The sequence below is a fragment of the Ailuropoda melanoleuca genome, chromosome 6 (genome assembly GCF_002007445.2).
Source record: "Ailuropoda melanoleuca isolate Jingjing chromosome 6, ASM200744v2, whole genome shotgun sequence".
NCBI lineage: Eukaryota > Metazoa > Chordata > Mammalia > Carnivora > Ursidae > Ailuropoda > Ailuropoda melanoleuca.
This window is the reverse complement of record NC_048223.1, coordinates 31,152,686-31,172,860: the sequence shown is the minus strand read 5'-3', so window position 1 is coordinate 31,172,860 and position 20,175 is coordinate 31,152,686. Positions and strand designations below refer to the sequence as shown.

The 20,175-nt window shown below is 41.9% G+C and overlaps 1 protein-coding gene across 2 annotated transcripts in view; it reads right to left on the bottom strand.

Moving 5' to 3' along the window:
* Positions 1-20,175, bottom strand: part of TGFBR2 (transforming growth factor beta receptor 2) — a 91,123-nt gene that overhangs the window by 64,180 nt on the left and 6,768 nt on the right. Inside the window, exon 2 of one of the 2 annotated variants that reach the window (XM_034662118.1) lies at positions 1,649-2,115. The exons of the other annotated variant lie outside the window; for it this stretch is intronic. Coding sequence (XP_034518009.1) covers positions 1,649-1,802 — 154 coding nt within the window. The 5' untranslated portion in view covers positions 1,803-2,115. The remainder of the gene's footprint in view (positions 1-1,648; positions 2,116-20,175) is intronic. 2 annotated transcript variants of the gene reach the window in all.

Here is a 20,175-nt window from a genome sequence, read left to right as displayed (position 1 = left end):
TAATAGTTATTTCTACACCATCTATTGAATCCAGACCAAATGCCTAGTCCAATACCAAGTGTTGTAACGATCATTTCATTTACTCATCACGACCACCATATGATTTTGTCATCGCCATTTTATCGATGGGGAAATTAAGGGTCAAAGAGGTGAAATAACTATCCGAGGTCAATGAGAGACAGCTAATGAGAAACAAAGTCACGGGTCACAGAAAACCCTCAGCCCTCCTGATACTAGCAGTGCATAGCCATCCCCATGTGAAGGTTCCCGAGCAGAACTTTACATTCCCTCCAACAGGAGGCAAAGACACGGGAGTGTAGCCAGAAGGAGTTGGGAGAGGGGGGCAGGTGGGACAGGGGAGCAGCATGTTTCTTAGAAAAGTGCTTTGGTTCCTTGTAATTATTTCACTTATTTGGGGAGACATATATAATGCAAGCAGCTTGGTGAAGTCCAACGGTTTTAAAGTCAAAGACTTTGGACTTCAAGTTCTGCTGTTAATTAGAGCCGTGGGACCCGAGGCAAACCACTTAACCTCTTGGAAGCCCCATTTCTTATCTTTGAAATGGTACTTTCTAGGGTCACGATGAAGAGAGAGCATGCTTGAAGTCCATGTGAAAATCATCTGGACAATAAAAAGTGCCACACAAGCACTCTGGTTAGAAAAGTAACACGGGTGGCGCCTGGGTGGCTCAGTCGTTAAGCGTCTGCCTTCGGCTCAGAGCGTGATCCCAGCGTTCTGGGATCAAGCCCCGCATCAGGCTCCTCCCCTGGGAGCCTGCTTCTTCCTCTCCCACTCCCCCTGCTTATGTTCCCTCTCTCACTGGCTGTCTCTCTCTCTCTCTCTCAAATGAATAAATAAAATCTTTTTTTAAAAAAAAAAGAAAAGTAACATGGCATGCAACGCTCTCTCGCAAAAGAAAATTACAGGAAAGGCATGACAAGATAATTAAGAGTTTGGTAGCTCTATTCCTACTCATCAACGGAATGCAGCAGTTTGATGACTTCCACAAAATATTTCAGGAAATTTGAGTAAATAGGCGAACTGAAATATAGTAACTTTCTGTTACCACCACACTCCAAAGCTTTCAAAGAGATATAATGGAATCAACCACTATGATATTCAAGTTCCCAAGAGTGCCCGGGGTCTTTAAACACCCTTCTAGAGCCACAGCAGCTGGCTTAAAATATTGTTCATAAGCAGCTTAGGTCTGCAAATAGGCAGTAACTTGAGGATCGAGTTGGATTTTCGAATCTTCTGCTGACTCTTGCACAACATTGACCAGGGAGAGCTGACCCGCCTTGGCTTTGAGGCGCGTCGTGTGTTATCTGGCAACAGGCTAATAAAATTAGTGAGTTTGACAAGCAGACATGGGGAGGCACCGAGGCGCCTGAAGATTATGGAATTCTAAAATGTTGAAATGAAGTTATGTTTGGCCTTCTTGCTCATGGAAATAAAACCAGTACAATGTGATTCGCAGCTGATGAGAAAGTCGGAGAAGAATCTGAGCAACAATTGGACTACATTTTTTAAGGATCTAGTTAAGAAGCGTTCTGTGCCATTCGGATATATGGAAAGCAATATTCCTTAATCTCTTCTTCCTTGAAGCCATTTACTCATGTAAAAATTAATTATGTGATATTGCCATACAATTTCCACTGGAGGAGAATTCACGCTGGGTACAGGAGAAGCAGCCTGCAGCAGAGAAGGCTCTGGATGAACCGTGAGCTGGCTCGGGGTTCTGCGGAAAGCTACTCAACCACTCTCTGTGTCCATCCTCTGACCAAACGGGTGGGCTGAACATGATGATCTTCGAATCCCTTTCATTTTGGAAAATACTCACAATTCAACCCCCAAAAGTCCAGAGAGCTGAATTGTCCAAACTTGCCTAGCATTGACCTTGAAGCCCCGGTTCAACAGGATGAGATGCTATGTCTCAGCTCATAAGAAAAATGGCTTCAGGACTATCAAGCAGTCTGATTTAAGTGTTGTTTTCCCTGCTCATCGAGAAGCCCACTCTTTGCAACTTTGGGAAGTTCACATCCACTGTTAACACTCAGGTTTAAACCTGATCACCGCCGCTGATCTATCTTGCAAGAAACAAATATTCGTGCGTCCTGAGTTTGGAAGGAAGGAAAATTATGTCAGATGACAAAGGATCACTTTCCACACAGCCCTTGGAGGCATTTCCTCTAATTTTATGGGGGATGTGGAGGAAATTCTGGTTTAGAGCACAGACATTCACTTTAGCAGTTTAAAAAAACAACTCTAGCATTAGAAACATCTCTGTTTACTCTGAACCCATTTCTGGGCTCAGCTTGAACGATAAGTAATAATAACATGTATGATTGTACAAAAACATCCTATTACTTGATCTATACCTTGATTATGTCTGACAAGTAACTATGGAAGATTAGCATTACTGCTTCCATTTTACAGAAGAGGGAAGTGTTTAAAATAACTTGCTGAGGTTGGCCGACAGCAGGCTGTAAGACCATCACCTGTCTTGTTCCAAGGTGGATAGCCTCGGCCCAGGGTCTGTACCAAATAGGGGCTCAATAAATGTTGAATTAAAAGCCAAAAATTCAAAATTGAGCTCCTTCTACGATGCCATCTATTTAAGGCTGGTTTTCCCTAAAGTAAAAATTAAGGCGAAGAAATACAGTCAATTTTAAGGAAATAAAAGTAAAAACCACTCCTGGTATAGTTTTAGCATATTAAAACTGCGATCTACTTCTAAAAGAATTGGGGGAGACTTTTAACTGACTAGTAGCAGCCAAACTACCCTTGCCTAGTTGGCATAAGAGAACTAAAAGGCACATTCAGATTCACTTTGGTTTCTAAGATAACACCAAACACTTTGAAACCTCCCCTTCATGTTTTTCAAGCAGAGGAAGTGAAATAAAAAAGAAACACGTTTTAAGCATTGTGAAGCCTTCAAGAAGGGACAACAAAGGGTAGGAAATTTGAAATGAAATCTGAGAATCTGCCCTTAAACTGGGCAACTTTGCTTGTTTTCTCACAGTGCAGTTGGATGAGAAAGTGTGAGGCGGATTTATGCCTTTCCTGGGCATTACTCATCACTGTCATGACCTTAATGTTATTTGCAGTAAACAGCAGAAAGCGCTTTCGTAAGTAGAGGAGCTGCCATTTGTGAGATGCTATCCTCCACTGAGTAAAAAGTCAACCGCCTTCCATGCCGTGATAATATCGCTGAAGTTGGTGAGAAGAGAGAATTTACTTGAGGATGGTGATTTCATTGTCAACAAGCCGTGGATGAGTCAAGATAGACTCCAGTAGTCGTTCCAAAACAGAAAATATGAGCCACACCCACAGCTCGAGTTCCCTTGTTCTAGCCACTGAGTACTGGAATACAGTGGGCTCCTTCCATCTCTGTGAACAGCCATATTTGCATACGAAAAAAACATTCATTACTAGGGCTAAGTGAGGAATAAGTAACTCAAACTTCGAAATGTTTTGAATTGTCTTTGGGAGGTCAAAATGACAACACCTTCTAGTTCTTCAGAAGACTTTTCGTACAAGCTCTCACAGGCAGAGAACTTCTGCCCCTTGGATTTGTCCCCCACCCCCACTCAAATAATCTGATTCATTCAATCTCCCCAGTGCTGGAATCTACCTAGTGCTGGAATGAGAGCCGAGACGTGTTAAAATGCTGCATGGCCCTTGTGGTGACCAAGAAAGCACATCTGGACTACACTGCATGGTCCCTCATCCATTTGAATCTAACCTTTTTACCAACAGCAATTGGGTTGCTGACTGGCTCCGTGTCTTGAGGAGTCCAATGTAAAAATGTGTATCTATAAATGTAAAAAAAAAAGACAAGTAAAGATGAGAGACCATGGGGATGTGGAGACGGTGTGAAGAGGTAACAAGCACACTCTGGTTTTAGGACATTTGGACTTGCTATTCCCTCCAGCTAGAATATTCTTACCTCAGATAGATGCCTTCTCCAGATAAGATTATGACAACCCTTTCTACAATTACACTCATCATCAGTCTCTGCCCCCTCACCCTGCCCTCATCATCCCCTATGTATTAGTAGAATCCTGTTTGCTAGCTTGGGCATAATGGACTTTGTTTAGTTCACTACTATACTCTAGAATCTTCAACGTTGCCTGGCACGTGCTAGTTGGCACACAATAAACACTTGTTTCCAGTTTTCCATTTCCCTCTGTCCTGCGATGCCATGTTTCATAGTCCTTTCTTAGGTTCCTAGAGAAAACATCTGCCTTTCTGACAAATTCTTACTTGTAAAAAAACAAATAATAGGGGCGCCTGGGTGGCTCAGTCATTAAGCATCTGCCTTCAGCTCAGGGCGTGATCCCAGAGTCCTGGGATCGAGCCCCGCATCGCGTTCCCTGCTCTGCTGAGAGCCTGCTTCTTCCTCTCCCACTCCCCCTGCTTGTGTTCCCTCTCTCACTGGCTGTCTCTCTCTCTGTCAAATAAATAAATAAAATCTTAAAAAAAAACAAAAACAAAAACAAAACAAATAATAATGCATATTTGCAGTTGTTGGACAAGGAATAAAGATATGCTCCCAGAGGAAATAAGACAATAGGAAAAAAAAAAAAAAAGGCATGTTGAACCCAGGTGTGGAGAGTGTGAACAGTCTGTGGGGCGTCTGACAAAATAAAAATAAAAAGCTCAAGTTTCCGTGAATCAAAATTAGCAGTATAAAGAAGTCAGTTCAGAAGTGAGGAGAGCTTCTTTCCTGAGAGGGGCTGGTTCCCGAAGGTGGAAGAACACGGGGCACTCAAGAGAAGGTGCTTCTGTCGAGGCACATTGTTCTGAAGCCAAGGGTCTGGCGCTGTGCTGTGTGATATGTGTAATATGTAATATGTGTAATATGGTAGCCAGAAGTACACATGGCTTTCTAAATTTAAATTTAAATAATGTAATTAATAAACACAAACAACTGAAGTAAAATAAAATCACATATTCAGTTTCAAGTAACACTAGCCATTTTCAAGTGCTTAGGAGCCACGTGTCACCAGAAGAGATTTAGAACATTTCCGTCACAGTAGAATGTTCTATTGGGCAACACCCATCTGAAGAAATCCTAAAAGACCTGGGCTCCTCAGCTTCCAGGGAGCTCTGAAATCAGAAGCTAGAAGGGACACGGAAGGAGAAATAGGACAGAGCCAGAATAGAAGTCCCAAGGGGAAGAGACTTGCCTACTGGCTTGAATGGCCTTTGTAATTAACGTTGCATCCTGACTCCTTAAGGGATGCGTGATGTAGGAAATGACTGTAGTATTTATTGCTGAGGTAGGGACAGAAGACAATTAGGGACTAGGACTAGAGTTCCCCAGGAAACCCATAAACCATGAGTGGCAGCAACAGAAGGTTCCAGAAGTGAGAAGAATGGACCAAACTCGGTTTGCAACAAGCTGAAACCTGTGGGGGCTCAAGTCAGCTGGCACAACCTCTCAAAATGCAAATCCCTGTGCCGAAGATAAAAGACTGTTTAAAAAAAAAAAAAAGCGAGGCTCATCTGACTCCTGGGTATCAAGTAATTCTTATTAAGCCCCATTTCAATGACTGAAACATAATGCAGAGCCGAGGCACACAGATTAAGTTTCCAGTCAAAGCCTACATAAGCCCAAAGCAAGGAAATTAGCATTTTAGAAGAAAATACTGGCTTCTCTTCCAAGGTTTTCTGGAGGGTTTAAGTCACGGCATGTCAAGTAAGGGTGAGTTTCTAGAAGAACATAGTAGAGAGATGACCCACTGATGGGGAAGAGAATTTATTCACAGGGGAAAATCCCGATGCCCTCAGGGAAAGCCACTTTGCTAGACTCTTCTGAGGGAAGCTAAATCTAATTAAAAGCATTCCTCCAGGGCAAGTTCTCTCCTTGGAGACTTCTACCTGCCTCTTTATCCAATATTTCCAGGAGACGTTTGAATGTTTTATAATGCCTAGTGCTCCATGGGCATCGACTTAACGCCTATTTTTTTTTTCTTGCAAGACAATACTATTTTTACAGCCCTTTTAAGATTAAAACTAAAAACACAGATGATAAAAGAGGCCTGGCTGGATCCTCCCAGAACAAAGTATTATAATTAAAGTGTACTACTGAAGAGTATTTCCATAAACATTAGAAAACCATGTGTCCGGGACAGAAACAGCCTACAGTTCTCAAGTACAGGGATGGAAAGATATAAATAATGTCATTGGTCCCACTAGGACTACAGGTGCTAAGAAATTACCTGACTGTGCTCCTTCAGAGGACTTGAAGAGAAGGAGGATTTTAAGGATCTTCTATAACTGTTCTGTCCCTTGGGGTAGCCAATAGCCACGTGTGGCCACATATATTTAAGTGTAACTGAAATAAAATAATGTTTTAAACTCAGTTCCTTAGTTGCACCTGCCACATTTCAAGCCACATGTGACAAATGGTTAGCACAGTGGACGGCACAGATAGACGATACTGTCACCGCTGCAGAAAGTTCTAGTAAACGGTGCTGCTCTCTAAGAGGGTACAGAATTTGTCCCGATGTTGTCATGGTGATTACAAAGTAAAAAGCTCCCTAAATACCACAGTTCTGGGCTATTGGCATCGTTCTCCACTCTAGTAAATTCCTTGCAATGGTTTATATATGTTGTCCAATCAACCCAACCTTCCTAGTCTCAAGCCCATTAAAATGGCATTAGATATAATAAAAGTATTCCATTGAGGCTCTACCCAACTGAAACTCTAAATTCTTCAGATTTCTAAAAGTATGAAGCATATGTTGGAGATACTTGGGGTGTGAACATGTCAGGAAAATGTCTATGAGCGAGGCCCCGGCAAAAGAAAGCATCCCCTTGGAATTAATGAATCTGTGCCCTTGTTTGGTTTGTTCACACCTCATTCCAGAGGAGTCAGCAGACGACTTTGTATGGAGTGAGATCTACATAGAACCTAAGAGAAAGTGGAGATATTAGAAGTTCTGGGACACTTAAGAGCTTCCCCATATATCTTTTGCGGTACAATGAAGGAACGGTCGTTTTGAAAAATCATGAGGTGCTCTCGGTGGACCCCTAGCCCTCACGTGGGATCAGAAGCCAGAAGGGCTCAGGCGCCGACCGGGTGCATAGGCAGGATGCGATGGGCGCCCCTGCCCTCCGCTAACTGCAGAGGCAACCACTGGGGGCAAAGAAGAAAGGCATTCACAGTCTTCACATCACAAACTCCTGGCCTTGCGATGGCTCTATTATGCCGTGTCCCTACTTACCATTTGCCAGTGACTCAGAGAATTAAGCCCACACAACACGGCCTGGTATGTAAGGCCCCCATAGTCTGATTACCTTTCTGCCGAACAACCCCTTATCAGAAACTCTATGGTATGTTAACTCCTTCTGCCCTCCTCACCCCCAGCATTCTACCTCCCCACAAGATCTCCCATCCCCAGGGCGGTCTGCCCAGGCCTCAGAAAGAACTCAGTACCTCTGCCAGCAGCTGTAGGCGTTATTCTGACTGGAGAGGGACTCAGAAAATGGCTTCTCCAAGGATGTGGTGTCTGCCATCTTCCATGAGGATAGGCCAAGACAGTGAGTGTACTGACAGTGAGTGTGCTGCGGCCTGGGAGAGCTGGACATCTCCTGTGTGGCTGGTGGGTGTGCCTCCCAAGCAGGCATTTCCCCAGTTATGCCTCAGTTTCCCTGAAGCAAGTGCAGAGACACAGCTGCTGATGCATGGACAATGGATGGTACCATGGAGGGGTGCCCAGCCTGTCCAAGCCAGGTCAACTCTTTGCTCCTATGGGTAGTCCCCCACCTGCAATCCACGCCACCGTGCTCCAGTTTCTCTGGCCTTGATTTTCAACCACCTGTACTGTGAGACAGGCTTTTAGATGGTAGTTAGCCCCAGTTTCCAGAAGGAAAGAGATTTTGATTCTCCCACAGTTCTATAACAAAGCCTTGCTCTTACTTGTTATACTGGATTTAGAGTCAGAATATGGGGCAGTCTGACCCTAATCAATGGTACTGTTTCGCTGCAGGACATTAAGTGAATAGCCTGACCTCTCTGTTCAGATTCTCCATTTGTAGCCATCAGCGTTCCTCAACCTGGGTTCCACAAAAGAACTATCTGGGGATCTTTTGAAATAATATTGATGCCAGGGCCCCGCCCCAGGGGGAATGAATCAGACCTTCGGGGGTTTGGCTGGGGTACTGGATGATTTTAAAAGCTCCCCAAACGATTCTTATGTGTAGCCAGAAGTGGAAAAAATAAATAAAAGGATTTATTCTGTATGGAGCAAAGAACTAAATAGGAACAAAGTCAGGGGTTAGAGATAGGGGGCAGTCCCAGAGACAGGAGGGCAGGCCTACAGACCATGTTTCCCAGGTTGGCCTGGTTGCTAGCTAAGTCGCAAACCGCGTTATAAGAGAACGTTTTTATCAATGGATACAGGTAGGGTGAAGCCCAACCCAAGTGATTTTCTTTTTTTTTCTTAAGATTTTTTTTTTATTATTATTTATTTGAGAGAAAGAGAGGGAGCACAACAAGCAGAGGCAGAGGGAGAAGCAGACTCCTGCCGAGCAGGGAGCCCGACGTGGAGCTCCATCCCAGGACCCTGAGATCATGACCTGAGCTGAAGGCAGACTGTTAACCGACTGAGCCACCGTGGCGCCCCCCCCCCAATGATTTTCTTATGTGACTCAAACTCTAATAATGCTTTGGGATGAGGCAGGGATCATCAACATAGTTGCTGCCACGGCATTTGGTTGCTATTGTACCAATTCTCCCTGGAAGGTCATTTTTAGATTAATTTTTTAGTAGGAGTTTTACAAATTCCTATCTTCTTCAAGGGTGGAAATCCTTTGCCAATCGCCAAGGGCACAGTGAGTTTGAAGGAAGACTTGCCTGAAGACCTGAGAAGCAGGTTTCCTGAGAAAGCTGAATTTTTAAAGGGCTTTGACCCCACATGGCAAAATGAATAGTGACTTCAAAAAAGTCCAACGTAAAAAAGTGTATCTCCCTTTAGATAAACTACCAATGAAATTAGTAAGATAAATAGTTCCTCGGATCACAGTTAACAGTTGTGGATAAGCTTTTCCTTCAGAAAATCACAAGGCTAAATAGATATAACACAAAAAAATAACTTTTAAGCCAATATAGTCCTACAATTTAATTTCTCTTCCTCGTCTCTGATTTTTTTTCTTTCTTATTCCATTTAACAGATATATATTAAGCACCACATCTGTACCAGATCTGAAGAAGGACTATCTCTGAAATGTTCAAAGTTTGAATATTTCTCTAAGTATAATTACATCTGCCTTAACAGGGAACAGTATGTACAAATTACCATTTTTTAAAGGATTGTATAAAAGGCAGTCTTCTAGAAGATTTACCATGGCATCCCTTTTAAATAAGAAGTACGTAAAAAGGTAACACTGAAATCTAATTTGAAGATCTCTCCACTTCTCATATAAATTCACGAACCCAGTCATTCCTTAAAGAAGCTGATCTCTTCTAGGAAATTTTCACGGAGGCAGAAGGATCAGAATAATCTTTAGTCCCAAGTCCACTGGGAAAAATCATCCTGATGAATGATGCTGGAAAAGAGGAGAAAGAAGTCCATACTACATACTGTGGGAACTGAGTTAACGTGTTTCCTTAACCCAAATGAAGTAAACGATATCATGACTCAACTTCTCTTTGTATGTTGTTGGGGAAATGGCATTTTATTGAACAACTTGCAGGCAAGCAGGAGTATCAGTTAGCTTTGTGTGGCTGGCAAAGAGAATCAGTTTCTGCTCGTCAAGGTGATTCTTTACCATAGCCTTTGAAAATGTCAGTCAAATAAGAAGGCTTTGCTACTCCTCAAGATACAAGTTCTTTTATATAAAAGTAATTTAAATAAATACTAGATGCCTGTGTTTCTTGTGTTCTGCCAGTCAAAACAATCTTGTTCTTCTCCGTATCTTTATTCAGACATTCATCTTTAGGAAGTTCTGGGAAAGGAAGCCAAAGACGACACTTGACCTCCAGGCCTACATGGCGAAAACACACCCTTCCTGTGTAAAGACGCCCTTCTCCCTGATTATATGAAGGACCTTGAAACTCTGGAGCAGAGCAAAACGACAGGACTATGGCAACAGCCATAGTCTTTTATAAATGGCAACCTGTGTCTGTTGGCAGGAATGACATAACCCTCAAGAAGGCCGACCGCATAGTGTTTTAAAAGAAAAACTGCCCCACAAGAAAAGGAGAAAAAGAAAAATGACTCATTACATAGCTTGAACTCTAGTAAGACTGGAGGACAAAGCCCTCAGAGAAGTGTGTCTTGAAGGAAGGAATTCTCCTGTCCTAAATATGGTTTCCGATTTCTGAGGCAAAGAACAAGGCTTCTGACATCAACCCGACAGTCCCCTGTCCTACAAGTTAGCTACGGAAATATACAAACACGATGGGACCATAGAGTTTGTCTTACGTTTACTTAGAAAATTAAGCAGGGCAACTAATCTTTGATAAAGCAGGAAAAAACTTCCGGTGGAAAAAAGACAGTCTCTTCAATAAATGGTGCTGGGAATTGGACAGCTACATGCAAAAGAATGAAACTTGACCACTCTCTCACACCATACACAAAAATAAACTCCAAATGGATGAAAGACCTCAATGTGAGACAGGAATCCATCAAAATTCTAGAGGAGAACATAGGCAACAACTTCTATGACATCGGCCAGAGCAACCTTTTTCACGACACATCTCCAAAGGCAAGAGAAATAAAAGATAAAATGAACTTATGGGACTTTATCAGGATAAAGAGCTTCTGCACAGCCAAGGAAACAGTCAAAAAAACTAAGAGACAGCCCACGGAATGGGAGAATATATTTGCAAAGGACACCACAGATAAAGGACTGGTATCCAAGATCTACAAAGAACTTCTCAAACTCAATACACGAGAAACAAATAAACAAATCATAAAATGGGCAGAAGATATGAACAGACACTTTTCCAATGAAGACATACAAATGGCTAACAGACACATGAAAAAATGTTCAAAATCATTAGCCATCAGGGAAATTCAAATCAAAACCACACTGAGATACCACCTTACGCCAGTTAGAATGGCAAAGATAGACAAGGCAAGAAACAACAATTGTTGGAGAGGATGTGGAGAAAGGGGATCCCTCCTACATTGTTGGTGGGAATGCAAGTTGGTACAGCCACTCTGGAAAACAGTGTGGAGGTCCCTTAAAAAGTTAAAAATTGAACTACCCTATGACCCAGCCATTGCACTACTGGGTGTTTACCCCAAAGATACAGACGTAGTAAAGAGAAGGGCCATATGCACCCCAATGTTCATAGCTGCATTGTCCACAATAGCCAAATCATGGAAGGAGCCGAGATGCCCTTCAACAGATGACTGGATTAAGAAGCTGTGGTCCATATATACAATGGAATATTACTCAGCTATCAGAAAGAACGAATTCTCAACATTTGCTGCAACATGGACGGCACTGGAGGAGATAATGCTAAGTGAAATAAGTCAAGCAGAGAAAGACAATTATCATATGATTTCTCTCATCTATGGAACATAAGAACTAGGATGATCGGTAGGGGAAGAAAGGGATAAAGAAAAGGGGGGTAATCAGAAGGGGGAATGAAACATGAGAGACTATGGACTATGAGAAACAAACTGAAGACTTCAGAGGGGAGGGTGGTGGGGGAATGGGATAGTCTGGTGATGGGTAGTAAGGAGGGCACGTATTGCATGGTGCACTGGGTGTTATACACAACTAATGAAGCATCGAACTTTACATCGCAATCCGGGGATGTACTGTATGGTGATTAACATAATATAATAAAAAAAATCATTAAAAANTTTTTAAAAAAAAGAAAATTAAGCAGCAAGGGGAGTACGAAGACCAAAAAATGGCAAAATGACAGAAACGCAAATTTATGATGCTTTACAATGTCTCAGATGCTTTCATCTCTCTGGGCTTCTGTTTCTGAATTATCTGTAAAACAGGGTAATTAGAGCCACTCAGAGAATTGTTTCCAAAATTAAATATGACATCCAGTGAAACAGCTTTACATAAAGTACTCTATGAACATAAGGGGTTATTAAAAAAATTGTTATAGCCAGACATGGTCAACATGTTTCCTTCAGAGTTATCACACTAGACTTTTTTCCCACCGGCGCTCTTTCCCCCATAAGCCTCAAAAAGAATAAAGTTATTCAAATCCCTGTTCTTTTCTGTTTTCCTGACACTAGTTTTTTATCTGCCTGGACAAGCCAGCAAATGACTATTTTTACGATGTTTGTTGTGCTTTTCATATTCATTTAACAGCCATTTTAACAACAAAGGACGTTTTATATGTTCCCAAGAGATATGTGCCAGAGAGGGCTGTGGGCAGGAATGTTCACGAAAATCAGGACCTTCCACTGCAGCCCTGGTCACTGCTGATAAAAGGCACACAAGTGGCTGCTTTCAGCCAGCACGACCATCAACTACCACCTCGGACCCATTCATCTGGTCTTAACTTCAAGGCACTTCCATTCAGAGAGCAAAGGACCAAAGTGGGCTCCACGGTCATTCCGTGTAACATGGGAAGAAGTGACATTGGGTCAATCAGATTTTCCCAAGATTTTCAGGGGCTCCGTCTAAAGACTCTCTTTTATTAGTATTATTATTATTATTAATTGCAGTACCCTTGGCATACAATATTATATTAGCTTCATGTGTACAACATAGTGATTTGATAATTATGTGATTATAAAATGCTCATCATGACTCACTTTAACATAAATTTTATTAAAGTGCTGATCGTAATAAAAACAGTACATTGTATCAGAGGTCAAGGTTAAGATTCCTTTCCCGGAATTTAAAGATGAATGTCTGAATAAAAATAGAGAGAGAAGAACAAAACTGTTTCGACTGGCAGAAGATGAATAAGCCAGACATCTAACATGTAGTCAATTGCTTTTAAGAAGGACTTATACCTTGAGGAGTAAGTAACAAAGCCAGTAAGCTTGGAGCAGAAGTAACTGCAGTTCCAACAGCTAGTCAAGAAGCAAAATGGAAGTATTAAGAAACTAGTTCCTTCCTTGGCCCTGAAGATACCATAAGTATCTCATTAATAAACTGGGAACAGGAGACACTCTTGAGTTTGACCAAATGCTTTGCCCAGTGCTGCGTAAGTGATTATGTAATGGCCACAAACATCCTCACCGACACCATCATCGAAATCTTGAAAGAGAAATGTTCTCAGCAGTTGTGAAAGCTAATCAACAATACATCAAACTAAGAGTATTCTAGTTCAACCACTGCCCCTAAGTGCCACAGAATATTAAGACATAATTCTTATGTCATCTTTTCCCCTAGCTAGAGCAGGTAGGGTATTGTTAGTCCATGCCTAAGTAATGTTATGAAGTCAGGGGCAGCTCCCCAATTTCCCTGGAGGAGGGGCTCCATAAGTGACAATCTGGCTGGAAGAGGGGAAGGAGCCATGTCTGGAAGCTGTGCTGTCAAAACCCGAAGTCATCTTTGCAATAGGGGATGTCCTCCCTCAGCCGGGTAGAAGGGTGTTTTCAGACTCTCTCCATTGCACCAGACCCCTTCGTTCATCTGCCCCTTCTCCAACTATCCCAATGATGGAAGATGACCTACAATTCATAAAAAATGAAAGGCAGGAGTGGCAAAAAATTGTTCTGAGTCAGATAATAGGATTTACTTTATGACTTTTCCTGGCGCCTGAAGTCGTAACACGTTGGGTCCTCTACAAAAGATTCACACACAAGAGGATAAATGAATCAAAGGCAGTCTGTGACGGGTGGAAAAGCAGCAGGCCTTAACACCCACAGACTGCAGCTCCCCCAAATTCACAGAAGCTAAAGATGAAGGCAGAGGGAACCTCCCCTGCGAAGAGCAACTTACACGTCTCAGACCATTCGAAATTTCCCACAAGCCCATGGTTCCCTCAAGGTGGCTTTATTATAAATGACAAACCCCCTGATGACACACTTGGTGGTGAGAAGGTAAACAGTCTAGAAAAAAATACACATATACAAATCTATATATGAATACATAAATATAAATATATAAGTATATATATGTGTGTGTGTGTGTGTGTGTGTGTGTGTCTCCTATCATCCCATCTTGGATTTATAAGCAGTTTCCCTGGCCTTTAAAAGTAATGAATTCTAAACAGCAACAATATTTCAGTGAGAATGCACAGTGAGTGCTAGGGAAGAACCAGACAGAAGATTCTCCCTCCAAGAATTTTCATTATAATAAGGAGCACACATATACAGCCGCAGGTAGCCTGGTGGCCAAAGCCAGCTGAGTTGTGGGAGCCAGGCCTGTTAGTAAGGCTGGTGAAGAAGAAAAAGAAGGGAAATCTGACTGGGATAACTAACTGAAGACCCAAGAAAGAAATGGCATTTGATCAGGCATTATTTCAGCGTGGTGGAGATATCATAGCGCACGGAGAAAGAATGGGAAAATTGGGAGAAGCAGAACAGCCCCCAGTTAGAAAATCGAAGAGCAAAGGATGTGTGAGGACGCTTAGTTCAAATGGAACCAGGGCCTGAGGCATGCGCAAGAGCAGAAAGGGCAATGGGGGAGAGGCCTGGCCTCACTCATGCATGGAATCAGCAACCCGGTCCTGTGACCCATCGGTGCCTCTTAGGAACCAAAGATACTGACCCGGCCCCTGACCTCAAATAGAAAGTAAGGGCCATGTAAGCAATCACCTAGGATCCACAGAGAAGATCCAGAAGCCACCAATTCAAAATGACGTCTGGGGCGAAGATTTAACTGATGGCCCTGCATGTGTGTTAAAGAGAAAAGGGACGAAGGGTATCCACGGGCAGAAACCAATGAGCTTCTCACAGAGGACAGAAAACACGAGTCCAGACTTGCGTTGTGGTAGCACGATTTAGGAGTAAAAACGAAACCAAATGATTATGCATTTCATGTAACTAGGTTCCTCTTGTAAAAATGTGTCTGATTACAAGAGTCTAGCTAATAAGATTTACAGTTATTCTGATGAATAAGTTGAGATTTGATGCAAAAGGCAGCAACATGAGACACAGGTTTCTACGGAAAGTTTTTTTCTGTTTTTTGTTTTGTTTTTTGCCAGGTACAGTTAGAATGTCAAAAGGAAAAAAAAAATTAGGAAATAAAATTATTTGAAAAAAATCAGAAAGAGGTGTGAGAACTGATTGCTATAACTGCCAGAGACCAATAATTCTTAAAGACAAAAGTAACTGAGGTGCAAAAAATTGCCTTACGGTGAATAAAATGCCAATTACTGAAAAAAGCCATTGGTGGCATTCTCAGAACAGACTAAAATACATGTTGACGGAGTCAAGAAAAATTGAGTGAGTTCTCACTCGGCATCAACCAAATAAGTTTCTCAAGGCAAAATTTTTTTTTTTTTTTTTTTTTCTTAATGCTGAAGAGTAGAACCATGTCCTGAAGAACCTGACATTCATTCATGCATTTACTGGGTACATACTTTGTATACAGCACAGTGCTACGTACTTTAAGAAATGCCAAGGTATAATAGCTCTTCATTAAGGCCTACAAATGTCAAGGCGGGCTATGATTAAATGCCTAATGAGCAAACGTGTTAAATGCAGGGAAACGGATCTCTATGATCTACTGTTGTTGGTCAAGGGAATGAGCCATGGAAGATGTTTTGGGTAAACAGACAGGGTAACGCTGACTCACTAATTGACTTGACTTGCTGTCAGAGCGTTTGCTTCTGCTAGCCTCAGTGTGTTAGTTACATACAGTTAAAAGGGGGCCTGGGAGCTAGGGAGGAGTCAAAACACCCTCATCAATCTAGAAGCTACTCTCCCTGGAATCCTTCTGTTCCTCAGGGATGGAAACAAGTCTGATTTGATCCCCCGACACCACGGCAGAGCCTTCGATTCCTTTGTGGCAAATGCTTTAATGCTACTGGAGCTATTGCAGACTTCTCAATCGTCGGGGCATAGCTGCACAAATCACCTGGGGATCCTGTTAAAATGCTGATTCTGAGCACGCCCAACATTCTGCCTTTCCTGTAATTCCCAGTGATGCTGATGCCGCTGGTCTCTGGACCCCCCCTTTGAGGAGCAAGGTAGTAGGACATCCTCAGCTACTGTTATCAGAGGATGATATAAAAGCATCGTTTGGGGGGTGCCTGGGTGGCTCAGTCGTTAAGCGTCTGCCTTCGGCTCAGGGCGTGATCCCAGCGTTCTAGGATCAAGCCCCACATCAGGCTCCTCCGCAGGGAGCCTGCTTCTTCCTCTCCCACTCCCCCTGCTTGTGTTCCCTCTCTCACTGGCTGTCTCTATCTCTGTCGAATAAATAAACAAAATCTTTAAAAAAAAAAAAAGCATCGTTTGGGGGTCAGAATGCTTGAGTTCCAGATTTGAACCTCAATGCACATGATATAACTCATGATAGGTAGGTGTTAAATGAGGCTCGTGAAAGGGTGAGACGGTAGAACACGCAGGGCCTGCTGGAGATGATGGAAAACAGAAAACAGTGAAAAGGAAAAGACTGGCTGGTTTGGGGCTCCTTGGAATAAATAAATAGGTGATGATAAGAGAGGCAATACAAATTATATCATTAACTGTAATAGAAACCGTAAGAATAAAAGAGTGCCCAGGAAGGGCTGAGATTGTTAGAAATTATTTTACAACAATGTGATTTTTGGGGATTCCAGAATAGTGAACGCAAAATGTGACTGCTCGTTGTTGTAGTTGTTGTTTTTCCTTTTCACATAGTTGAGGTCAAATTTTATCATCGTTTTCCCCCAATACAATGGGTTTTAGAGAACAAAGCGTGAAAGTGATATGTAGTAACAAGAGTCATTCAAAGCAATAGTTAGAAGATTCCTTTGCTGTGCTAACTGGTGTATGCAGGCCATACAGAAATGCAATTATGGGGCTCATAGCTAGTCCCCTGCCTAAAAAAGCAGTCTGCAATCTGCCACTCTGTAGCAAATTCTGTCTTTTCTGAGAATATTTTAAGAAAAGTGGTGGAGAAATCTTTGAAAGGCAAGAGAAGACTAATTATATTCAGACGAGTTTCCTTTCTTTTCCCAAAAAACACAGAAGCTCCTTTAGGACTTGCTTTTCCTAGACATAGCAAAGCATTTCATAATTCTCTTCCTCAGGAAAAAACCTTCACAGACACTTCAACCAATTCGGAGGAAAGGGAGAATGAGAACCCCATAATTAACGAAAGAGAAATGGTATTACCACCAAAACCAAGTAAGCCTTTGCTTCAGCAAGGAAGAACTGCCAGCTCACGTAAATATGCTATTCAGTCAGGGTGGGTGCTCGGGCACCTGTGCCAGGAAAGTTTCCAACTAACTATGGTTTCTTTTTCTTTTTTCAATAGTAATCATCTCCAACAAACTCCAAGTGGAGGCTTGAGGTATGTGTCCGTTCTCACCTGTTACCACTTTTGAGTTTTCTACTTCGATTAGTTAAGGATTATGTTTTTAAGTCAGCTTCAATGGCTTCCTCCATTAAGCTACAAAATGAAACATTTCAGGACAGAAAGAAACTGAAAATCTCCTCTAGTCCAATTCTTGCCACTGCACCTAGAATAAAAAAGGAGAACTAGCGGGGCCAAGGGACTTGGCTAGATCACCCAGACACCTCGGTTGACAATATACCATGTTTTTGTCTTCACCACCTTTCTCCCAGGCAAAGTCCTCATCTCAAACCAAGGGTCGGATCTGGGTTTCATTCAAGATCAAGGTTCTGTGATAATTACATATTTACAACTTCTTCTCTACTTGGCATGGGACCTCTAAACTAGGAAAATAATCAAGGGTTTAGCCAGACCTGGAAAAAAAAAGTTTGGGTTTGGTGATGTAACAATGCAGACTTCAGTCTCTGTATGGGGGTGGGGGTAGAGGAGAAGCCTTTTTATTTATTTTCTAGGCCAAGAAGCAAATCCTACCATTAAACATAGAGTCGGGTCTTGCGAAAGCTGAAGCTTTTAAATTTCAGCGGCACTCTTTAAGAAAAAGAATATAAAAGTAAGAATAGAAATTCAGGCATGAAAGTGAATATTTAGAATTTAAAATGCCATCTTAAAAACTGCAAATTTTAAAAAGCTACAAATACCACAAACATAAAATTTAAAAAGAAATAATTATTTTTATTAATTAACTGCCTGACGTACCTCTGAAATATTTTTACTATCTTTTTTGATTTCATACTCTTTGATCGCCTCTTCCAATGATATTTTGTAATATTTTCTACAGAGAGAATAGAAAAATAATTCAGTCTTTCCTCTAGAATTGTTGATCAGAATTTGTAACTTATTTGTGAATAGCTTGGAAAAAGTTTTAGCTTCATCCTTCATTTTAAGTGATATCCTATAAATGTTCCGAGTTGCCTCTAAATTTGGGAAAACCTCTATCAACTTTCTTTTATATGGTGAGCTATGACATTCAAGGCACTGAAAAATTTCTTAAATACTCTTGGACTTGACTGACACTCACTAACCACACTGCCAGTCTCCCTTCCAGACCCAGGAGATGGGTCTATACCAGGGATAAGCCTTGAAAATTACATTCCATTCACCTCATGGTGAATCTACCTTGGCATACCATATATATCCCCCACATATTTACGCACCCTTGAATTCCCCCACTCCTTCCAAATAAAGCGCTGATTTTGCACAGAATACCTAAAAACTCTTTGATGGCATAAATATTCCACGATTCATCAACTGATGTATACATTTCATTTTCCCAGTGAGGTCAACACAAGACAGGCATGATGTTTGATTACTTGGTGTACGAACCAAACGTTATTTTATTTAGCTAAAGAAATTAAATGGGATAATAAATGAAAAACATTAAAGCATTAGAAATATGTTGGATATTACCAATAGTTTTCTTGACCCCTATGTTCCCCCACCACCCATGCTACAATAGAGAACGGTTTATGTCAATTAAGGCAGCCTCGTCTCAGTATAGTATATAATAAAACAATCAGAGGCGAGGTCCCTAGACCAGACCATCTTGGTTCCAACCCCAGCATAAGCATGTGCTAACTGGGTAGCCTTTGCTAAGTTTTCTAAACTAAAAAGGACTTAAATAAGCATTATAAAATCCACCTGATGGAGTTGTTTTAAAGGTTAACTAACAGAGATGCCTTGCTCAGCATGATTCAGGCAGCAGCAAGAGCTCGATAAGTGGGCTCCATATATTACTGGGAAACCTGTCTGTGAAGACTCATGAATCAAGCTTCCTCAAGAGAAGGACACCACTCACAGGGATCATGAGGCCAATTCAATTTCCCTACGTAGCAACGTTTCACAGAATTTTAGGGTGACCAGTAGTCACCCACAAAGCAGGAGAGTGAGTTTCCTCCAACATCAGTGAATCTTCTATAATGATTTACAGCTTTCACAGATAAGACCTGCTCTGGCACATGCTCAAAGTATGCACCTGACGCCATATTTCCCTCCGATCATGTTTGTTCTGCCAACTCCCTGGCTCTCTAAAATGCATAGTTTTGACAATCCTATACCTTTTATAGTATCAGAAGGGCTTTTTACTTCTTTTTTTTTTTTTAAAGATTTTATTTATTTATTCGACAGAGATAGAGACAGCCAGCGAGAGAGGGAACACAAGCAGGGGGAGTGGGAGAGGAAGAAGCAGGCTCATAATGGAGGAGCCTGATGTGGGTCTCGATCCCATAACGCCGGGATCACGCCCTGAGCCAAAGGCAGACGCTTAACTGCTGTGCCACCCAGGCGCCCCATGGGTTTTTTACTTCTTAACACTGTTCGAATGTTCGTGTTTTCCTTACAGAGGCTTGAGAAGGCCATGGATCACTCAAATAAATATTTACAATAGTAGAAAAAAACATCCAGGGAAGTTTCACCTTGCCCTAGTGTTCCTAATACATGGAGGGAATGCCACTAGAGCACTGGGAGATCTTTAAAGAAATGTGTAAGTGAAAAAGCAGACAGAACAAGTCAAATTAATAGAATGAAGGTTTCCTTCAAGAAAATACAAACTATGAAAAACTGAATTTCACAAAGAAGATAGCAACGTTATGATTACAGACGCTTCGCTTTTTCATTAATGACCAGTCTCTCCAGGGAAAACACAACGCAATCAACAAAACCTAACCTGGTGCCCCACACCTCTGCAAAGGAATGCTGTTGATGCCAGATGCATCCCTGGCTCTGGA